The 23,009-nt window shown below is 35.9% G+C and overlaps 2 protein-coding genes, 1 non-coding gene and 3 pseudogenes across 8 annotated transcripts; 3 read left to right on the forward strand and 3 right to left on the reverse strand.

Annotated features, from left to right (window-relative positions):
- Positions 1–1,680: 1,680 nt before the first annotated feature.
- Positions 1,681–2,960, forward strand: LOC112756803 (uncharacterized; annotated as a pseudogene).
- Positions 2,961–3,345: 385 nt separating this feature from the next.
- On the forward strand, positions 3,346–5,978 carry LOC112756805 (pentatricopeptide repeat-containing protein At1g03560, mitochondrial-like; annotated as a pseudogene).
- A 97-nt stretch (positions 5,979–6,075) lies between these two features.
- LOC112756806 (pentatricopeptide repeat-containing protein At1g03560, mitochondrial-like) lies at positions 6,076–8,122 on the reverse strand (annotated as a pseudogene).
- Positions 8,123–14,182: 6,060 nt separating this feature from the next.
- LOC112758334 (pentatricopeptide repeat-containing protein At1g03560, mitochondrial) lies at positions 14,183–20,771 on the reverse strand. 6 transcript variants are annotated; one of them, XM_072219958.1, is made up of 5 exons: positions 20,345–20,758; positions 19,106–19,200; positions 17,868–17,918; positions 17,479–17,588; positions 14,183–16,783 (listed from the first exon to the last, which is right to left on the reverse strand). In XM_072219958.1, exon 5 carries the CDS (start codon positions 16,406–16,408, stop codon positions 14,513–14,515), a length of 1,896 nt encoding a protein of 631 aa, XP_072076059.1. In that variant the 5' UTR covers positions 16,409–16,783; positions 17,479–17,588; positions 17,868–17,918; positions 19,106–19,200; positions 20,345–20,758; the 3' UTR covers positions 14,183–14,512. The 6 variants fall into 6 exon arrangements, with proteins under 6 accessions (XP_072076059.1, XP_072076061.1, XP_072076056.1 ...); XM_072219960.1 differs by having other exon boundaries at positions 20,409–20,740; XM_072219955.1 differs by lacking the exon at positions 17,479–17,588 and having other exon boundaries at positions 20,345–20,771.
- LOC112756807 (uncharacterized) lies at positions 20,412–22,839 on the forward strand. Its single transcript, XM_025805423.3, has 3 exons — positions 20,412–20,644; positions 21,753–21,929; positions 22,229–22,839. Exons 1-3 carry the CDS (start codon positions 20,412–20,414, stop codon positions 22,653–22,655), a joined length of 837 nt encoding a protein of 278 aa, XP_025661208.1. The 3' UTR covers positions 22,656–22,839.
- An 89-nt stretch (positions 22,840–22,928) lies between these two features.
- On the reverse strand, positions 22,929–23,001 carry TRNAR-CCG (transfer RNA arginine (anticodon CCG)). The gene has a single exon. It is a non-coding gene; the product is annotated as a tRNA-Arg (tRNA).
- Positions 23,002–23,009: the final 8 nt, after the last annotated feature.

Consider the following 23,009-nt stretch of genomic DNA (forward strand, 5'->3'; position numbering starts at 1 on the left):
GGGTTGGTGGTGAAATTGCCTTCCTCTTCCTTTTCTAGCATCCACTCCTCCTCTCTAGGGGTAAGGTGAGGACTAGAGTCCCCAGTAAAAGCATGCCCTTCCAAATCAGTTCGGACCTTTTTTCCCGGATTGTGTGACCGGGAATGTCCTCCTCGGACATAGCCGCCTCTCATGAGGTCGGAATCAGCTGGTTCACGATTGGAAAAGAAACAGAAGGAAACGATTGTGAACACTCTAGAAACTCGTGATTTGTCATATTTCTTTATTCCATTGTTTCACTACCATAGCAAATTGAGCCCCACTAGTTTTTCCTAGTCATTCCAAAAATTAAAAAATTCCAACAAAACTAGGCCCAACTTCATCTCACACTAATTAACTACCGTTCCAAAAAAAAAAACTATCGTTAATATAATTAGTAATTACAGAAGCTAACAACATTTTCATATCACATTATGTTAGCAGTAGACTCAAACATGAGAGGAAATCAATAGTACAACATGTCATATCTGCCCCTCAACTCATACACTTGTCACAAACTGTTAACAACCACGCTATATCTACACATGTAGAAAGCACAGCACCTTCTACACCAATGACTTCGCCTTAATATATATATATATATATGGTCATGGATTAATATTTTAATATCAATGTTTAGAACAAAACATTCTAAATGGGTGTCCCACATCTAAAGTGGCCCATTTCGGTAAGATACATACATTAGCCACTATATATCAAAAAAAGAAATCATTTGTAGCTCATTCACTGTTTCTTGCTCAAATAATTTTCTAAAGAATATATTTAGGAATAAATTATTTTCGTGTTGGTATTTATATTTCTTAAGAATATATTATAAGTGTAAAACTATTCTAAAATGTTTTCAATAATTTCAACTCATGAAAATTATTCAACAACCAATCAAACATGTTCTACATATAAGTATTTAAATTCATAAACTTTCACCAAATTTTCAATTAAAACATGATCTTTATACTATAGAAAATTGTACTTTGTGCATAATTATCAACAGAAAATTGTGCTTCTTAATTTAAGTTGAATAACTTTTAAAATTTATACGCTTCAAACAAAATAGAATTCCCTAAACAAGAGAGAGACTACAGTACAGACGCCAGACGCAGTTGAGAGTTGAGAAACACCAACTCTAACTAGCCAACCCTGCATTTTTTCTTTGAATCCTCAGATGAGAAGCAGCAGCAGAATACTTGTAAAACTCCTCAAACGACATTCACACACTGCCACGTCATCATCACGATTCTCCGCTCCCCCTCCCCACGAAGTTGTCGAACCCTTCTACGACTTCTCAGACGTCATCGTTTCAGCCTCCCGTGACCCTCCTTCCCTATCCCCATGGCTCCCCCAAATCCTCTCCCTCCTCGACAAATACCCTTCCATGGAATCCAACCTCACCTTCTTCTGCAACAAATTCCTCATCACACTCTCCACCAACTTCGTCTCCCTCACCAACCAACCCCACCTCTCCACGCACTTCTTCCACTGGGCTCACTCTCAACCTAACTATTCCCACTCCCTCCATTCCTACGTCTCTCTCATCGAAACCCTCTCCTTTTCTTCATCATTTGATTTTACTATTTTTCAGAACATTCTAGAAGAATTTAAGTACTAAAAGTTTAAATTAACTGCTGCCACCGTTAACTCCTTGCTCAGGAGCTTTGCCGCGTTTCGCATGGTGGAGGAGCTGTTGTGGATGTGGCGGAAGATGAAGGAGGATGGCCTTGAGCAGAGTTTGTATAATTTCAATTCGTTGATAAACGGATTGGTTAATGCCGGTATGGTAGAATCGGTGGTTAGGATTTTCGAGGCGATGAGGGAGGTTAATGTGAGACCGGATTCGGTTAGTTACAATACGGTTATTAAAGGGTATTGTAAGGTTGGAAAAACTAGGAAGGCCTTGGAGATGATTAGGGAGATGGAGGTTGGGGATGATGGTGGTAATGTGGGGCCAGATAAGGTTAGTTACATGATGGCTATGCAGGCGTGTTATGGCGAAGGGGAAGTGGATTGTTGTGTGAGGCTTTACCATGAGATGAAGGAGAAGGGGTTGGTGGTTCCTCTATATGCTTAGAGTTTGGTGGTGTGTGGGCTTTGCAGGCAAAGCAAGGTTGTTAAGGGTCTCAATGTGTTTGACGAGATAAGAAGGGATAGTTGCGGAGCCAATATGGCGGTGTACACGGCGTTGATCGATGGTTATGCAAAGACTGGAAATGTTGACGGGGAGACGATGTTGTTTGAGAGGATGAGACATGAGTGGATTAAACCAAATGAAGTTACTTATGGGGCGATTGTTAATGGTTTGTGTAAGGGTGGGAGAATGGAGGAAGCTTTGGGTTATTTAGAGTTTTGTAAAGAGAATGGTGTCGTGGTGAATGCGGTATTTTACTCGAGTTTGATTGATGGCCTTGGGAAGGCTGAGAGAGTTGATGAAGCTGAGAAGTTGTTTTATTAGATGGTTGAAAAGGGGTGCCCCTGGATTCTTATTGCTTTAATGCACTTATCGATGGATGGTGTAAATGTGGGAGGATTGATGAAGTATGGCACTGTTTAAACAGATGGAGGAGGAAGGTTGTGAGCAGACTGTGTATACGTATACCATTCTTATCAGTGAGCTTTTTAAAGTGCACAGGAATGAAAAGGCATTGAAATTATGGGACATGACGATAAATAAGGGCATAACACCAAATGTTGCTTGCTTTATGGCTCTTTCAATCGGACTCTGTCTTGCGGGCAAGGTAGCGAGAGCTTGTAAGATCTTGGATGAGTTGACACCCCTGGAGATTGTTCTTGAAACAGCTTATGAAAACATGATTAACGTGTTATGCAAAGCCGGCCAGGTGAAGGAAGCCTGCAAGTTAGCCAACAGGATTGTGGACAGAGGTAAAGAAAGTCTTGGAAAAGTTAGAACATTGATGATCAATGGTTGAGGAAGGCTGGTAATGCAGATTTGGCTATAAGGCTGATACATAGTAAGATTGGTAGTGGGTATGACCGGATGCGTAGTGTTAAAAAGAGAGTGAAGTTCCAAACCTTTATTGACAATTGACTCTGTTTTTCGCCAGGTATTGCACCTTCGAAATTGACAAAGGTAAAATCTTGTATATATATCGAAGTATAGCCATGCCTGGCTGTTGTGTTGTTAGTAAATTTAACCGTTTGTTGATACCGAAAACTATTATTAGTTGACTGAGTTGAGATGGTTAAATTCAGGATCTAATATTTCATATTCAACCGAGGCAATTCATGTAACATGAGTCTTGGTTACATATCTTCATGTACAAGAATCTTGGTTAGTAACTTTACAAGATTAGAATGTCGATAGTTGTGGCGACCGGCAACCTATTTGTCACCACTGCTGCAGGTTTTGCTGCATCATATTTATTGTATTATACAGAATCAAGTTTTGTGGAATGCGGATGCTTTTTCCGGTAGCATTCTTTGCCTGTATTTTTCCATCTAAATGCATTGATAACATGTACACTAAATCATTGGCCACTATATACCAAAAAAAGAAATCATTTGTAGCTCTTTCACTGTTTCTTGCTCAAATAATTTTCTAAAGAATATATTTAGGAATAAGTTATTTTCGTGTTGGCATTTATATTTTTTAAGAATATATTATAAGTGTAAAACTATTCTAAAATGCCTTCAATAATTTCAACTCATGAAAATTATTCAACAACCAATCGAACATGTTCTACATATAAGCATTTAAATCCATAAAATTTCACCAAATTTTCAATTAAAACATGATCCTTATACTATAGAAAATTGTACTTTGTGCATAATTATCAACAGAAAATTGTACTTCCTAATTTAAGTTGAATCACTTTTAAAATTAATACGCTCCAAACAAAATAGAATTTCCTAAATAAGAGAAAGACTACAGTACAGACGCAGTTGAGAGTTGAGAAACATCAACTCTAACTAGCCAACCCTGCATTTCTTCTTTGAATCCCCAGATAAGAAGCAATAACAGAATACTTGTAAAGCTCCTCAAACGACATTCACACACTGCCACGTCATCATCGCGATTCTCCACTCTCCCTCCCCACGAATCGTTTCAATCTCCCGTGACCCTCCTTCCCCATCCCCATGGATCCCCCAAATCCTCTCCCGCCTCGACAATTCCCCTACCAAAGAATCCAACCTCACCTCCTTCTGCAACAAATTCCTCATCACTCTCTCCCCCAACTTCGTCTCCCTCACCAACCAACCCCACGTCGCCACACATGTCTTCCACTGGGCTTACTCTCAACCTAACTATTCTCACTCCCTCCATTCCTACGTCTCTCTCATCGAAACCCTCTCATTTTCTTCATCGTTTGATTCTACTATTTTTTAGAACATTCTAGAAGAATTCAAGTACCGAAAGTTTAAATTAACTGCTGCCACCAGTAACTCCTTGCTCAGGAGCTTTGCCGCGGTTGGCATGGTGGAGGAGCTGTTGTGGATGTGGCGGAAGATGAAGAAGGATGGCCTTGAGCCGAGTTTGTATAATTTCAATTCATTGATGAACGGATTGGTTAACGTCGGTATGGTGGAATCAACGGTTAGGGTTTTCGAGGCGATGAAGGTGGTTAATGTGAGACCGGATTTGGTTATTTATAATACAGTTATTAAAGGATATTGTAAGGTTGGGAAAACTAGGAAGGCCTTGGAGATGATTAGGGAGATGGAGGATGGAGATGATGGTGGTAATGTGGGGCCAGATAAGGTTAGTTACATGACGATTATGCAAGCGTGTTATGGCGAAGGGGATGTGGATTGTTTTGTGAGGCTTTACCACGAGATGAAGGAGAAGGGGTTGGTGGTTCCTCCACATGCTTAATGTTTGGTTGTGTGTGGGCTTTGCAGGAAAGGGAAGGTTGTAGAGGGTCTCAATGTGTTTGAAGAGATGAGAAGGGATAGTTGCAGAGCTAATAAGGCGGTGTACACGGTGTTGATCGATGGTTATGCGAAGACTGGGAATGTTGACGGGGCGATGAGGTTTTTTGAGAGGATGAGACAGGAGGGGATTAAACCAGATGAAGTTACTTATAGGGCGATTGTTAATGGTTTATGTAAGGGTGGGAGAGTGGAGGAAGCTTTGGGTTATTTAGAGTTTTGTAAAGAGAATGGTGTCGTGGTGAATGCAATGTTTTACTCGAGTTTGATTGATGGCCATGGGAAGGCTGGGATAGTTGATGAAGCCGAGAAGTTATTTTATGAGATGGTTGATAAGGGGTACACCTGGATTCTTATTGCTATAATGCACTTATCAATGGCTGGTGTAAATGTGGGAGGATTGATGAAGCATTGGCATTGTTTAAACGGATGGAGGAGGAAGGTTGCAAGCAGACAGTGTATATGTATACCATTCTTATCAGTGAGCTTTTTAAAATACACAGGAATAAAGATGCATTGAAATTATGGGACATGATGATAGATAAGGGCATAACACCAAATGTTGCTTGCTTTAGGGCTCTTTCAATCGGACTCTGTCTTTCAGGCAAGGTAGCGAGAGCTTGTAAGATCTTGGATGAGCTGACACCCCTGGGAATTTTTCTTGAAATAGCTTATGAAGACATGATTAACGTCTTATGCAAAGCCGGCCGGGTGAAGGAAGCATGCAAGTTAGCCGACGGGATTGTGGACAGAGGTAGAGAAAGTCCTTGAAAAGTTAGAACATTGATGATCAATGCGTTGAGGAAGGCTGGTAATGCAGATTTGGCTATAAGGCTTATACATAGCAAGATTGGTATTGGGTATGACCGGATGCGTAGTGTTAAAAAGAGAGTGAAGTTCCAAACCCTTATTGACAACTGACTCTGTTTTTCGCCAGGTATTGCACCTTCAAAATTGACAAAGGTCAAAGCTTGTATATGTATGGAAGTATAGCCATGCCTGGTTGTTGTGTTGTTAGTGAACTTAACCGTTTGTTGGTATCGAAAATTATTATTAATTGACTGGGTTGAGATGGTTAAAAACTTGCTTCCTGATTTTGTTCTCTAGGAAGCAAGTTTTCAACCATAGAACAAAATCAGGAAAGAAGTTTTTAACCATCTCAACCCAGTCAATTAATAATAGTTTCCGGTATAAACAAACGGTTAAGCTCACTAACAACACAACAACTAGGCATGGCTATACTTCCATACATATACAAGCTTTGACCTTTGTCAATTTTAAAGGTGCAATATATGGCGAAAAACAGAGTCAGCTGTCAATAAGGGTTTGGAACTTCACTCTCTTTTTAAGACTATGCATCCAGTCATGCTCAATACCGATCTTGCTATACATAAGCCTTATAGCCAAATCTGCATTACCAGCCTTCCTCAACGCATTGATAATCAATGTTCTAACTTTTCCAGAAATTTCTCTACCTTTGTCCACAATTCCGTCGGCTAACTTGCAGGCTTCCTTCACCTAACTGGCTTTGCACAACACGTTAATCATATCTTCATAAGCTGTTTTAAGAATAATCCCCATGGGTGCCAACTCATCCAAGATCTTACAAGCTCTCGTTACCTTGTCCGAAAAACAGAGTCCCATTGAAAGAGCCCTAAAGCAAGCAACATTTGGTGTTATGCACTTATCTATCATCATGTCCCATAAATTTAATGCCTCTTCATTCCTGTGCACTTTAAAAAGCTCACTGATAAGTATTATATATGTATACACAGTCTGCTCGCAACCTTCCTCCTCCATCCATTTAAACAGTGCCAATGCTTCATCAATCATCTAACCTTTACACCATCCATCGATAAGTGCATTATAGCAATAAGAATCCGTGGGCACCCCTTATCAACCTTCTCATAAAACAACTTCTCGACTTCATCAACTCTCCCAGCCTACCCAAGGCCATCAATCAAACTCGAGTAAAATACCGCATTCACCATGACACCATTCTCTTTACAAAACTCTAAATAACCCAAAGCTTCCTCCACTCTCCCACCCTTACACAAACCATTAACAATCGCCCCATAAGTAACTTCATCCAGTTTAATCCCCTCCTGTCTCATCCTCTCAAACAATCTCATCGTCCCATCAACATTTCCAGTCTTCTCATAACCATAAATCAACGCCGTGTACACTGCCTTATTGGCTCTGCAACTATCCCTTCTCATCTCTTCAAACACATTGAGACCCTCAACAACCTTCCCTTGCCTGCAAAGCCCACACACCACCAAACTATAAGCATGTGGAGGAACCACCAACCCCTTCTCATTCATCTCATGGTAAAGGCTCACACAACAATCCACGTCCCCTTCGCCATAACACGCCTGCATAACCGTCATGTAACTAACCTTATCCGGCCCCACATTACGACCATCATCCCCAGCCTCCATCTCCCTAATCATCTCCAAGGCCTTCCTAGTTTTTCCAACCTTACAATACCCTTTAATAACCGTATTGTAACTAAATGAATCTGGTCTCACATTAACCTCCCTCATCGCCTCGAAAACCTTAACCGCCGATTCCACCATATCGGCATTAATCAATCCGTTCATCAACGAATTGAAATTATACAAACTCGGCTCAAGGCCATCCTACTTCATCTTCTGTTACATCCACAACAGCTCCTCCACCATGCCAACCACGGCAAAGCTCATGAGCAAGGAGTTGACGGTGACCGCAGTTAATTTAAACTTCTGGCATTTGAATTCTTCTAGAATGTTCTGAAAAATAGTGAAATCGAACGACGAAGAAAAGGAGAGGGTTTCGATAAGAGAGACGTAGGAATGGAGGAAGTGGGAATAGTTAGGTTGAGAGTGAGCCCAGTGGAAGAAACGCGTGGCGAGGTGGGCTTGGTTGGTGAGGGAGCGGACGGTGTGGGAGACGCAGTTGGGGGAGAGAGTGATGAGGAATTTGTTGCAGAAGGAGGTGAGGTTGGATTCCATGGAAGGGGAATCGTCGAGGAGGGAGAGGATTTGGGGAGCCATGGGGATGGGGATGGAGGGTCACAGGAGACTGAAACGACGACGTCTGAGAAGTCGTAGAAGGGTTCGAGGACTTCGTAGGGAGGGGGAGTGGAGAATCGTGATAATGACATGGCAATGTGTGAATGTCGTTTGAGGAGCTTTCCAAGTATTCTGCTGCTGCTTCTCATCTGGAGATTCAAAGAAGAAACGCAGGATTGGCTAGTTAGAGTTGGTGTTTCTCAACTCTCAACTGCGTCTGGCGTCTGTACTGTATTCTCTCTCTTGTTTAGGGAATTCTATTTTGTTTGGAGCATATCAATATTTTCAAGGCTGCCAATTTGAAGCTTTAGCTCCTTAACCAATTTTTTCTCACCCTTTACCTCTTGTTCCAACCGGATGACAATACTTTCTGCAGAATTAAGTTTATTATAATAATAATAATAATAATAATAATAATAATAGATTTCAATATGATTTAAGATAATATTTAATTATATATTCAAATTATTTATAACCAATAAAATTGATTGAGTAATTAACTCACTCATTTACTTAAATAAGTGTCGAAAACTCAAATATTTTTTTATTTATATAATTTAGATCCGGAACGAATTATTAGTCTTTGATCCCGAATTTTGGGGATAATGTGAAAAAAATTCAAATTATCTACAATACATGTATGTTGCTTAATGATAATTGCATGATTTAATTTCTTCTTAATGCTTGGCATTTTACTTACATCAAAATGAATTAAAAACTACCAAATACTAATTAGGTTTTAGAGTATTATCACTTTTACCATTGGCCACTTGACCTTTAATTTCTTACAATAACTATATATGGTGCAATCATATCGTCTATATGACTATATATTATATATATGTAACAGATTCCATAGAGCAGAATACCAAGATCTTTGCTAAATCGTTTTTTAGTTATTAAGGTACCATCATATTTCAATATTTAACTATACTACGTGTACATTAAATCAGTCATTAAAATTAGTTACTAGTATATAATAAATACATATTAAAAATAAATTAAATCACGCATATATTTATATCCAAATATATTGGTAGCTAATTTTAGTAGTTGATTTTGATGTATAAATTTTTTTTTCAATATTGTCCTCTAATATAATATGACCATAATAATAGCACTGAGAATTTTTTATTCCTATTGCAATAAACTTCTTCTTTGATAGTTGATGATTAATATCTAATATACTGACTAGCTAATAGTGGGTTTAATTATTAAAAATCTTATTAATAAAAAACCCACCATGTTACAAAGCTTGAAATCAAAGTACGACTAAGAATACTGAGTGTACAGCCAAAAACAGATTCTCCGATTAAATTTGAATTTCATTTGAGCTATATAGAAAGGAGTGGCTTCAAAGAAATCTAGCTATGCTACACCATTTGCAAATAAAGAAAGAACCATATTCCTTAGCTTTAATTTCATCTAAAATAAATAATAAAAAATGTAATAAATAAAATGGGGATTGATGTATTGACTATTGAGAATGAATTAAGACCTCAACAACTAACGAACGTCAACATTATGCAATCTCCAAGATCATCATCCCCTCTCTAATTGATGCATGGCAATTGGTAAAGCCATGCGTTCATCCCATCAAACCTTTTTTTATTATTATTTATTTCTTTTATTAATTCCTTCTTTTCAAGATGGAAAAGTATATAGAACTAAAAAGACCAGCTAAAAAATAAACAAAACCACATTAATCTTAATTAATTTAATTTTATTTAATTTTTAATATTTGTTATTAATTGCCGTGCTAAATGAAATCATTCTTTGACTATTATGTTTCAAAAACTCAAAAACCACTCCTGAAATTACGGAGCATAAAATCAAACTTGATTCAAATTTCCTCTTCCCTTTGGTCAAGCCCGACTCAAACTTCCTCTTCCCTTTGGTGGCGCAATGCATGGTTCTCTCTAGATATCATTGACGGCGCTATCCCCAGCATCTTTCTCCACTATCCCTGACCCTCCCTTCGGATCAACCTCCACTTCTAATATCTCCAGCACCATCCTCTTCATCTCCCTACACATCTTCGTCACTTCCACTAGTTCCTTCGACCAGAAGTAATTACAGAGACTGCACATGGCTTCACCTGTTCAAGGCCAAGATACCCCTCCTATCCAACAGTAGCCGGTTTATAATCCCAATCAACAACCTGACCCAATTAACCACCGTCCTACCCTGCAACCAGTTCAACAAAGTTTGGCTCAACAACCTTTCGCACACATGCCTATGTCTTCTATCACCGACATCTGCGTTTTGGGATATTAGGTGTCGTTTTGATGATTAAAGAAATTGCAAACTACATACTTGATCTTAGCTAAAAGGAGTCCTTGAACAATTACAGGAATATAAAAAAACATTTATTTAATATGAAAAAAAAATATCCTAATACTTAACAAAAGAAATATCCAGTTATATTTTAACAAAAATAATTAAATATCTATAAAATTTTAAAAAAAATTATGAAATTCTTAAAGAAATAGAGACATTTATATTTGTAATACAAAAAAATTCGAAAAATATATAAAAGAACACCTATTTAGTATGAAAAAAAAACATTCTGATACTTACCAAAAAAACATCTATATATATTAACTCGCAGAAATTTTGAATTTATCCCAAAATATTTGGCTGATTTTTGGCTAATATCCTTTTGGGTATGGCTAATATCCTTTTGGGCATTGCTCTTTCAAGATTAATTGGAGAACCTTTCAAAATGGGTTCAAAAAGAATGTGGTCCACCATTGAATTGGCTAACTATATGATCCATCAACTGTGGATACCTTACCTTATTAAAAAATTTAATTTTTTCCCCTTAATTTATATTGTATCAATCCATTTATTTCCTTGGTAGCAATCAAACGCTACTACTCTCTCCCGCCGCATATGCACTTCATTCTATCTATTTTTTCTCGTTGGTTATTCTCTAATTGAATAGACACAAGAATAAGAATCATTCAAGAGAAATTCTCAAGTTATCTGAGAATAAAATTAATTATTTGTTTTATTTCATTTATTATCTATGTCTAATGTGTCTTTATACAAAAATATTATATACACAAATTAATTAATAAATTAAATATTATATATTCGTGTATATATATATATATATATATATGTGATTTAATAACTAATTTTAATAACACATAGTATGGTTAGTCTTTATATTATTTATCATGCATGATTAGTGTAATTTTGAGTGAGGGTGGTATCTGGTAATAGTATGCATGGTGATGTCCCAAGTCCAACACCTAGGGCCAAGTCATCTAATAAATATAGGAAAAGTATAGGGTACCAACATATTATCTGCCAACTTCTGCCAACTCTTATTTATAATTGTGTTTCATAGAAGTGTGTTCGTGGATGTGTCTAATAATTAATATATTTTAAATACATATATAAAGAGACACATCCAGAAAATATATCTATAAAGACACTTTTATTAAACACAACTATAAAAAAGATATTTTTATTAGACACATCTACGAACACACTTTCATAAACATAATTATAAATAAGAATTGGAAGAAGTTGGCAGATATGCTGTTGGTAACGTAGCAAAACCGATAAATATATGATATTTAGGGTTCTAATAAATTATGGTTACGGCTATAAAATGTGGTTGCAATTATGATTGTTCCATTGTGATGTGTATTTCTGCAATAATGTTTTTTCTCCATCATTTAATTAAAAACAAAAAAAATCGCCAGATTTTATTTTATGTAGTATTTATTAATTATTATTATAATAATTAACAATTACCAAATAAAATAAATTTTGACTATTTTTAACTAATTTTTTTTATTATCAAATATTTTTAAATTAAAAATTGGTCAATTGCAATCTATTATTTTAATCATTATTGTGATCATAATTTTGAAAATTAAATCGAATTGGTCAGTTGAATGAGGATTAATCATAAATAACGGCCATCGAACTAGTTTGATTTATGCTAAAAAAAAATCATTGAATTGATTCAGTTTTTTAATAATAATTAATTAATTTAAAATAATAAAATTTTTAATTTTGATTAAATTTGAAATATCTTTTTTTTTTTCCTTCAATTCAACTATTTGTTCAGTTTCTGAAAACCTTGATGTGTTTGTCTCTCCCTTTCTTGACTTCAACACACAAGTCAGTCTTGACTCCTAATAAGGACACCATAATTTAATTTATCGTGTGACTAAAATATCATAACAATATTTCCATCTAAAGATAATGTAAAGTCCACAAGACATTTTTATTAAACAGACAAGCCTGGATTGGACTCTCCATTGATTTTATTATATAACATTGAGTATTAGTCTTTTAATTCTATTGAGAGGCCTATACAGAGATGGGATGATTCAGAAAAAAGGTGTCTCCTTATCAATGGTTGTTGTTATTAATATATTATTGTGAGAACAACATCGTGGGTTGATAAGCTTTTTGACTTTGAATGATTCTATACAGTAATTATTACCACTTATAACCTTTTTCTCTCTTGTTCAATTTGATGCCATGCATCATTAGCAAGTTCATATGGGAATTATTACTATTATCTTTGTGAAAAAGAAATTGGCAATCAATAACAAGAAAAAAAAGAACAGCCAACATGAAAAATTATGAAGGATGGAGAATTTTTGGCTTATATATAAACTTTTCTTTATAATATAAAGAAAGGGACGGAGCAACTTAACAGTAGCAAATAGGGAAGAAGGACCAATTGTCCATATACCCAATAACCTAAGTTTGATTTGTGCCATGAACTATTCGTAGAGATATAACTATTTATATTTTTTTATCAATTTAAATTTTTTAGAGAAGTAATTTTATAATAATAAAAAAATTTAGATTTTAATCATTGGTCAATTCTAAAAGAAAAAAAAAATTGCATAAGATAAATAAAAAAACATATACAAAAAATAAAACAAATCCAAAAGAGACTCTTATTTAAGAGGCCATATAAAAATATAATAATTTATATTGTCTCCTCCTATCAACTTAAACTTAAATTCTAGCGCAGCATAAATAAGAATTAATCATTAATGTTTCGATTGACAAATATTTGAAGCCTAAAATCCATAGAAAAAAAAAAAATAAAGTGGTATTTGGCATACATGGAATTCGTGGTGGGATCATAGTATCCATAATCAAGATGCCACACTACTTAAAATCTATTGCCAAATTATGGGTGGGATCATAATTATGTGGTTTTTTTTATCTCTTAGCTTTAATTTATTTATAATTAGCAGCAATCCAGGTGTTAACATTCTTCCAAGGGTTAATAATATCTTCAAATTATTACATAACTATTTACATCATTCAATTCTGCGTCTTCTTTTTTTCTTTTTCTTTTTTTTTTGTTTTTTTATTTTTTTGTTTTTTTTAGAGTATGAGCAGCGTTTATCCTATAATTATTACTAAATAGCAAATCTATTAGAATAATCATATATATCTACAATAAAGTCACCAAAAAATATATATCTACAATAAAAAGAATCATATATATCTTCTATATATATAGCTCTTAATGCGCCCATCAAATTGTATTATTTTTCTCTATTTGATTTATATATTGATGTTATAACTTATAAGTTTTATGTTGATTAAAATTAACGAACTTATGAATATTAGAAATATCAATGTTTGAAGGAAGTAAATGATACCAAATTTTTGTTTAATTTTCATTTTAATTAGTTTTAGTTATATTGTAATAAGTTCTTATAATTGTTTGACACAACATTTATTAGTTACGTAGTTTAAACATTTATATAATTCCCTGCACAATAATAATTCATTCAATTCAAACAAGTTTTTTGTACCAAATTGTTGTAAGTACTTGATTACAATAAATAAATAAACAAATAAATAAAAAGATAAAAAAGTCAAATCAATGTAAAGACATATTTCTAAACTGTAATTATCATCACATGGTGTATATAATTAACACTATAATAATAATAATAATAATAATAATAATAATAATAAAGTTTCGTGGAAGGTGGAAGCTTTTGCCGGCAGCATTCTTTGCCTGCGTTTTTCCCATCTAAATGAATTGATAACATGTGCACTAAAACATTGGTTATGTGATAGAATAGAATGCCATTAGATAGTTAGTTGTATATAAGGGCATTTAGATAGGAAAATGCAGGCAAAGAATGCTGCTGGCAAAAGCTTCCACCTTCCACAAAACTTGATTCTGTATAATACAATAAATATGATACAGCAAAACCTGCAGCAGTGGTGACAAATAGGTTGCCGGTCGCCACAACTACTGACATTCTAATCTTGTAAAAGTTACTAACCAAGGTTCTTGTACATGAAGAGATGTAACCAAGACTCATGTTATATGAATCGCCTTGGTTGAACATGAAATATTAGATCGTGAATTTAACCATCTCAACCCAGTCAATTAATAATAGTTCCCAGTATCAACAAACGGTTAAGTTCACTAACAACACAACAACCAGGCATGACTATACTTCCATACATATACAAGCTTTGACCTTTGTCAATTTTGAAGGTGCAATACCTGGCGAAAAACAGAGTCAGCTGTCAATAAGGGTTCGGAACTTCACTCTCTTTTTAACACTACGCATCCGGTCATACCCAATACCAATCTTGCTATGCATCAGCCTTATAGCCAAATCTGCATTACCAGCCTTCCTCAATGCATTGATCATCAATGTTCTAATTTTTCCAGGAATTTCTCTACCTCTGTCCACAATCCCGTCAGCTAACTTGCAGGCTTCCTTCACTCGGCCAGCTTTGCACAACACGTTAATCATGTCTTCATAAGCTGTTTCAAGAACAATCCCCATAGGTGCCAGCTCATCCAAAATCTTACAAGCTCTCGCTACCTTGCCCGAAAGACAGAGTCCGATTGAAAGAGACCTAAAACAAGCAACATTTGGTGTTATGCCCTTATCTATCATCATGTCCCATAATTTCAATGCCTCTTCATTCCTGTGCACTTTAAAAAGCTCACTGATAAGTATGGTATACGTATACACAGTCTGCTCGCAACCTTCCTCCTCCATCCGTTTAAACAGTGTTAATGCTTCATCAATCCTCCCACCTTTACACCATCCATCGATAAGTGCATTATAGCAATAAGAATCCGGGGGGCACGCGTTATCAACCATCTCATAAAACAACTTCTCAGCTTCATCAACTCTCCCAGCCTTCCCAAGGCCATCAATCAAACTCGAGTAAAATAACGCATTCACCGCGACACCATTCTCTTTACAAAACTCTAAATAACCCAAAGCTTCCTCCACTCTCCCACCCTTACACAAACCATTAACAATCGCCCCATAAGTAACTTCATCCGGTTTAATCCCCTCCTGTCTCATCCTCTCAAACAACCTCATCGCTCCGTCAACATTCCCAGTCTTCGCATAACCATCAATCAACGCCGTGTACACCGCCTTATTGGCTCCGCAACTATTCCTTCTCATCTCTTCAAATACATTGAGACCCTCAACAACCTTCCCTTGCCTGCAAAGCCCACACACCACCAAACTATAAGCATATGGAGGAACCACCAACCCCTTCTCCTTCATCTCATGGTAAAGCCTCACACAACAATCCACATCCCCTTCGCCATAACACGCCTGCATAGCCGTCATGTAACTAACCTTATCCGGCCCCACATTACCACCATCATCCCCAGCCTCCATCTCCCTAATCATCTCCAAGGCCTTCCTAGTTTTCCCAACCTTACAATACCCTTTAATAACCGTATTGTAACTAACCAAATCCGGTCTCACATTAACCTCCCTCATCGCCTCGAAAACCTTAACCGCCGATTCCACCATACCGGCATTAACCAATCCGTTCATCAACGAATTGAAATTATACAAACTCGGCTCAAGGCCATCCTCCTTCATCTTCCGCCACATCCACAACAGCTCCTCCACCATGCCAACCGCAGCAAAGCTCCTGAGCAAGGAATTAACGGCGGCAGCAGTTAATTTAAACTTTCGGCACTTGAATTCTTCTAGAATGTTTTGGAAAATAGTTGAATCAAACGATGAAGAAAAGGAGAGGGTTTCGATGAGAGAGACGTAGGAATGGAGGGAGCGGGAATAGTTAGGTTGAGAGTGAGCCCAGTGGAAGAAGCGCGTGGCGAGGTGGGGTTGGTTGGTGAGGGAGCGGACGGTATGGGAGACAAAGTTGGGGGAGAGAGTGATGAGGAATTTGTTGCAGAAGGAGGTGAGGTTGGATTCCATGGAAGGGGAATCGTCGAGGAGGGAGACGATTTGGGGGAGCCATGGGGATGGGGAAGGAGGGTCACGGGAGGCTGAAACGACGACGTCTGAGAGGTCATAGAAGGGTTCGACAACTTCGTGGGGAGGGGGAGTGGAGAATCGTGATGATAACGTGGCAGTGTGTGAATGTCGTTTGAGGAGCTTTACAAGTATTCTGCTGCTGCTTCTCATCTGGGGATTCAGAGAAGAAATGCAGGGTTGGCTAGTTAGAGTTGGTGTTTCTCAACTCTCAACTGCGTCTGGCGTCTGTACTGTTGTCTCTCTCTTGTTTAGGGAATTCTATTTTGTTTGGAGCGTATCAATATTTTCAAGGCTGTCAATTTGAAGCTTCAGCTCCTCAACCAATTTTTTCTCACCCTTTACCTCTTGTTCCAACCGGATGACGGTACTTTCTGCAGAACTAACTTTACTTATCAAAGCTTGCTGCTCCTCCTTTGCTTTCCCAAGTTGCTTAGTTTGTTCCTCCCGTTCCTCCAGTAAATTCAATTCGTAGGTACTCTTCAAAGACACAATCAGTTCTTCCTTCTGCTTCAGTTTGCAGTTCATCTGTGCATATTAACAAGCAAAATATATGGCTTAGAAACTCATAAACTGAACTAAAACACATCCTAATAGTGATTTAACCGAAATATAAGCAAATTAGTTGAAAAAAAACTAACAATGTTTCTTCCATTAATAAGAAAAGGAAGGAAATGAAATCTTGGGGAAAATGCCACATCCTCTTATTTACATGTTTGCCGCATAAATGCGAAAGCTTAGATAATACAAATATAGAAATCAGGAAATTCAAAAATGGTTCAGCCATCTACATCCATGTATGAGAAAGAGGTTAAATCTATCATGAACTGCATACAACATCACAATTCACAATACAACTTTTGATAATAATTAAAAAAAAAAAAAAACAGCAGAACACTACACTTCAACTTTTGCATTAACAAAGCTGCATACTCTATCATGTTACAACTTTTAAGGACAATGTTGCAAACCCATCTTCAGAAACATTACTCACAATTTCATCCCTCTCACTCATGTGTCAAACAATTCCCTGAGGTCATTACAACTCAATAATTTTATACATCCCAATTAACTATTTTCACAGTACCCCAATATCAATCCTTATCCACCAGGGGAATTCCCCATATCCTAGTATAGAAACATATATCTCACATATCTTCCATATCATGGTATTAGTTACATTCAAAATTCAAATCTATCATAAAGTCATTGAGCATTGTTACCATTGGATGTTGAGATGTCGAATCATCTTGTACAATATGACTAGTTTGATGAGCTTGTGACCCAACTCCAACTGCTTCTTCACCATGCCAATACCAAACTTTGTAGTTTTCTGGAAATGGCTTGACTATTAAATGTTCAAAAACTTTCTCTCTCGTTTGCCACTTGCCAAAACCACGCACTGGACAAGGGCATTTAATCTAACGACCCCGAGAGATCGATGCTCAAAAGCAAAATCCAAAAACTTGTTTAGACCATCTTTATACTCATGCGTGTTTCGTGGTTTTCCAATCCATGACTTATCGATTGACATGACTGCTCTCTCTCTCTTGTTTAGACCATCTTGCTTAAATAGTATTCTAAAAGAAAATATAAAAAAAATTATAATTACCTCTTTCAAATGATAATTCTATCGCAGTCACAATAGCTTTGTGAATTTTTCCTACAAAATATAGAAGGAAAATAAATGAATAAGTCGCATCCTAATTAATAACTGAAATTAAAATAAACTTAAAGCAACCAATTTGGCAAATGTGTGAAAACGGAAAGATGGAAAATGAGGAGTTGGGGTCTGATTCTAATGCTCAAATTGATGCCGAGACGACTTTAGATTCCTTGGAAAAACTTGCGTGTTTGGAATTCTTTGCTTTCTTATAATTGAGGAATAAAACTACTTATGTTATTGTATATATGTAATATAATATAATCACAAGCAAGGAGAAGTAAGTGCTAAACAAATGTGGTTGATTGTGATAAAGATGAATATATAAAATGATTATGATAATGATTGAACTTATAGTAATGAATGATTTTGATAAAGATTTGTCCTGACTGTAATTTATGCTTAGTTTTAAGAAAGTAAAAGCCAAAGATATACTGATTAAAGTGAAAATAATTTGTTTAGCTTGGTGTTACCACAAAATTCATGATCTCTTTACACTGAAAAATAGCAAAATGTATAGATCAAGATATAGATACATATAAATATAAAAGTAGCCTGTGATTTAAGATACCAGTTAAAACAAATAAAAATTGCTTTGAGAAATTGGGTCAGAAAATCTGTGTACAAGAAAAAGAATGGGAGCCAAAAATTTTTCATCACTGAACACTGAACAGCATAAGGTTATTTTAGATACTAATAATGGCATTTCGCATAAAATAAATGACTCTATTCCAAACGGATGCTGGCCAATAACATATATAAACAATACTATGTATATTGATGGATGATTATTATTTGGATATAATGAGCATGAACGTATGATGACATAGACGTACTAACAGTCTTAGTCAGATGCCAAAATATAGCATAGAAGCAAAGAAAATTAATACATAGCTAACTGTAATTTATTTATGTGCGTCACATATATATATAGAATTATATATACGAACATTAATACATAGCATAGAAGCATGAATATGTATATAGGATTATATACACGAACAGCACAGCTTTGACTTGGTGTCACAATATATGAAATCATCTTTTTGGGTTTTTGACAGTGCAGAAAGCAGTAGTAGTAGAACTGAGCCGCAAGGTCCTAAAGAATAGGAGGAAATATTGCAACAAGGGAAAATATATAAATTATATTTCAAATAGAGGCCCAATAAATATAATACTAAGCTTACCTGATAATTTCCCTTCTTTTTTCTTTCCCAGCAAATATTCAAACTTGAAACTTTCAAAGTAAAGTAACTAGCAGCAAGAGTTGAAGATCTAAAGCCTGTTTCACATGAAAAATTATCACCAACAGATTCATTAAAATCAATATAATCACTCAACTGTTTTATCAAAGGGTATATATTACTAGCATTAACTAACACCCAATAATCAGCGATCAAAGGAGTAGAAGAAAATTATTAAACAATAAAAACATTAAAAGCCAGTTCCGCCGTGACAAGTTCAATGTCTTCCAAACAAACCATACACTAAAATATCTTTTCATTATCCCACTCGGTAATGCTACATCAAACACTTTCTTATAGTGATAATCAAACTTCAAATCTTCTAAATCACCCATCACAGCAGAGAAAATTATTAAATTGTTCTGAATGCAATTAACCTTTATAATTTTATTTTCAAAGAACAATTTTGCTTGTTCCATGATTGAGGTGTTTAACCTTACTGACTTAGAAAATATCAAGGTTGCGAAAACCGAACCGGTCAATGAACCGGTAGAGTGACTGATTCACTGGTTCAGAGGTTCAACCGGAGTTCAACCAGTCTAATTAAATATATGATAAAATTATAAAAAATTTAATATATAATTTTAAATATTTATATTTAATAACTTTTAAACTGATAAATTTTAAAATTTTACAATTTTTCATAATTTATGATTAAAAATTCACAACTAATCATCAATATAAAAAAACAGCATAAACAAAGAAATTCCAGAATAAACACAACGCAGCAAAGCAGTCAGAATCAAACCATAAACATCTCAAAATCAGAAAAATTTCAGCAATTCAGCACAATGCAATGAAGCATGCACCATAGCACCATCAATAATTTAGAATCAGAAAATCAGCAACCAGAATCACCAATCCAAAATCAGAAAACAACAGATTGGATTTAAAAATACAACAGAAATTCACCAAAACAACAAATACACCAATTCTATTTTAAATCAATAACTGCAAAACAACAATTCACCAAAATAACAAACACAACATATTGGATTTAAGAATCAATCTCAACAGAATTAATAAATTAAACAATCAAATTTATAACTCATCAACGACAGAAATCAAATAAAATTCAAAAAATTAATATCTCAAAAATCAGAATCATCAATAATACATAATATGCATATTCAGAATAAATTTCAAATTTCAGAGGAATAGTCCGAAGAGTTAGTCTGAGACTTGAGACATGAGGGTTGAGAATTTGAAAATTTTGGCCATGGAGTAAACTGCGACTGCGAGATACCACATGGAAAAGAGAAGCAACGACGGCGAGACACGGTGTGGAGAAGAGAAGCAGAAACGACGCCGGCGAGGAACGGAGAAGCGGCGACCCACGACGAGGAGCGGAGAAGCGGCGACACGACCACGAAGAGGAGCAGCGACAGAGAGAGAGAAGGGAGAGAAGGATTCGACGATGACAACGATGCGGGGCTGTGGGGGCTGCAGTGGCTACGGGCTGGGCGGCTGTGGGTGGCTACGGTTTTTTTCTTTCAATTTGAAACTTTCTTCAGTTTCACAGAGGAGAGGATGAGAGAGTGGGAGTGGGTTGCGGGATGAGGGTAGCCCATTAGCCATGTAGGGAATTTTCTTTTTTTTTATAAACTATAAAACGGCGCGGTTTTGGAGAATTATATGAACCGAAAAACCTTTAAAGAGTAAAAGATAAATAGGTCCCTGACTTTATTTTTTTTCGTAGATATTTTCGTCCCTAACCATTGAAAAATACTTTTAATTTCTTGGTGTCCTTAAAAAGTCGGACGGATCAATCCCTCTGTCCAAATGCCTCCGTTAGACCCAACGGAAAGTGCTTGTCACACGTACATGAATTCTCCACTTCTCCACTCTGCATGCTTTTTTCCATTTCTTTCAAGTCATTCTTGTCTTCAAAATTTTAAATCACTTGAACAAACATATTAAGACATCGAATGGAAGAAAAGTAAATTAAATTTAGCAATTTAGGGTGTGTTTGGGATTCACCTTGGGAAGAGAGAAGTCTGTTTGAGTGTCTTGAACGTGAAGCAAAAAATTCTAACTTCTGCGTTTATGTTGGGGAAGGTTAATTACAGTTGAAAAATTAGACGAGAAATTCATTCCTTTGATACTTACTCTATCCTTCATTTTTAATCATATAACTTTTACGGTCATTCTTTGTCGTTCCAAATTTTTTTTTCATCAAAATCTTTTAGATTTGTTTCAATCACACTAAGATAAATATTTTAATTTTTTTATTATTTTTAGTACTCACTTTCATATTTTGATTTTTATATTTTTTATTGTATTTTTTTTATTTATATGAACGCGTACGCGTGAGAGGAAAGTCTGTCAGGCGACGCGTGACAAGCACTTTTCGTCAAGTCTAATTGAGGCATTTGGACGGAGGGATTGATCCGTCCAACTTTTATATAAGGGACTTAAAAGTATTTTTTAATAGTCAGAAACGAAAATATCTGTAGAAGAAAATATCAAGGACCGATTTATCTTTTACTCACCTTTAAAATATCGGTCGGTTTGACCGGTTCACTAATTAACCTCCGATTTGACCGGTTTTTTGCTGAGCGGTTTATGAGCCTAACCGATACCAATAAAGAAACAGAACAAATGCTAAAGGAATATCTAATAATGTGTACTTACTAGGTTTGTTAAGGTGTGGCAAGAGTTGTAGGCTTCGTTGGATAAATTACCTGAGGCCAGATATTAAAAGAGGGAAATTCAGCAAGGAAGAGGAAGAGGCTATTCTCAAACTACATGCAGTTCTTGGAAATAGGTAACAATATTAATAACTTGATGACAAATCTACGTGCATGGTTGTTGATATCACATGTATTACATGTATCATATCAACAAAATATCAACAAAAAACAATCAGCCCGAAACCGCCTGAACTTGTCTTATTTAGCATTTATTTACAAGATGTATTAAATAAAGCTGAAAACAGTAAGTTTTGGTAGTTTTTAGCTAATATTTTTTGTTACCAAATGTTTTTTATCATCAAATGTGATTGGATTTGGTAAAGTCATATAATTAGTAGTATTAATTAACCATGGTGTTCATCATGATCATCAGGTGGTCTGCGATTGCAGCAAGATTACCGGGTCGTACAGATAATGAAATAAAGAACTTTTGGCACACTCATTTGAAGAAAAGGATTGAGAAAAGTGAAGTGCACAATAATGGCATCAATAGTAGTAAATATTCCTCGTGTTCCTCACAAATCATCACCATGCCAAGAGTAGTACCAGCAATTGCACCAAGTAGTGGTAGTGGTAGTGCTGCTTCTAGCTTCAATGATGGTTTATCCTCAACCTCAAGGAATAGATCAAGTTCATCACCAAATATTATTGCAGGACCAGGATTTTGCAGTGCAATAACATCCTCTTCTGATGATACTTCAGGTGAAACCATGGGAAATCATAACGATGGTTCCATTCAGCTCAGTGAAGAGATGGAATTTTGGTACAATATATTCATCAAATCAGGACAACTATCTTAAAGGACACGTGGATTTAATGTAGGATAGATTACTACATGATATGTTTGTGTCTTATTCCTAAATTTTTCTTAGATGATAAACTTGGTTTAAGCCGTGTTTGTGTACAAAATTTATATCCACTTTGCTAATGCAAATTGGCAGAGGCAAAATAAATATGAATGGATGAAAAGAAAGGAATTTGTAACGGCTTTTGCCTTGTCTAAAAATACTTACTAACTCCGGTGATTAGCCAAAGTTACTGCAATGTAAAGAAGAAAGCGCATTAAAAGGAAGCGTTCACGGTGGGACTCGAACCCACAATCTCCCGCTCCGGAGGCGAGCGCCTTATCCATTAGGCCACGCGAACGAGCTGGC

This window comes from Arachis hypogaea, chromosome 16 (genome assembly GCF_003086295.3).
Source record: "Arachis hypogaea cultivar Tifrunner chromosome 16, arahy.Tifrunner.gnm2.J5K5, whole genome shotgun sequence".
NCBI lineage: Eukaryota > Viridiplantae > Streptophyta > Magnoliopsida > Fabales > Fabaceae > Arachis > Arachis hypogaea.

Bases quoted from the DNA above. Each gene is read 5' to 3' on its own strand.
- LOC112758334 (XM_072219955.1), bottom strand. From the start codon at position 16,408: ATGAGAAGCAGCAGCAGAATACTTGTAAAGCTCCTCAAACGACATTCA.
- LOC112756807 (XM_025805423.3), top strand. From the start codon at position 20,412: ATGGAAAAGAGAAGCAACGACGGCGAGACACGGTGTGGAGAAGAGAAG. The intron at 20,645-21,752 runs GTTTTTTTCTTT...ATACCAATAAAG, and splicing joins GGCGGCTGTGGGTGGCTACG to AAACAGAACAAATGCTAAAG. The intron at 21,930-22,228 runs GTAACAATATTA...CATGATCATCAG, and splicing joins CATGCAGTTCTTGGAAATAG to GTGGTCTGCGATTGCAGCAA.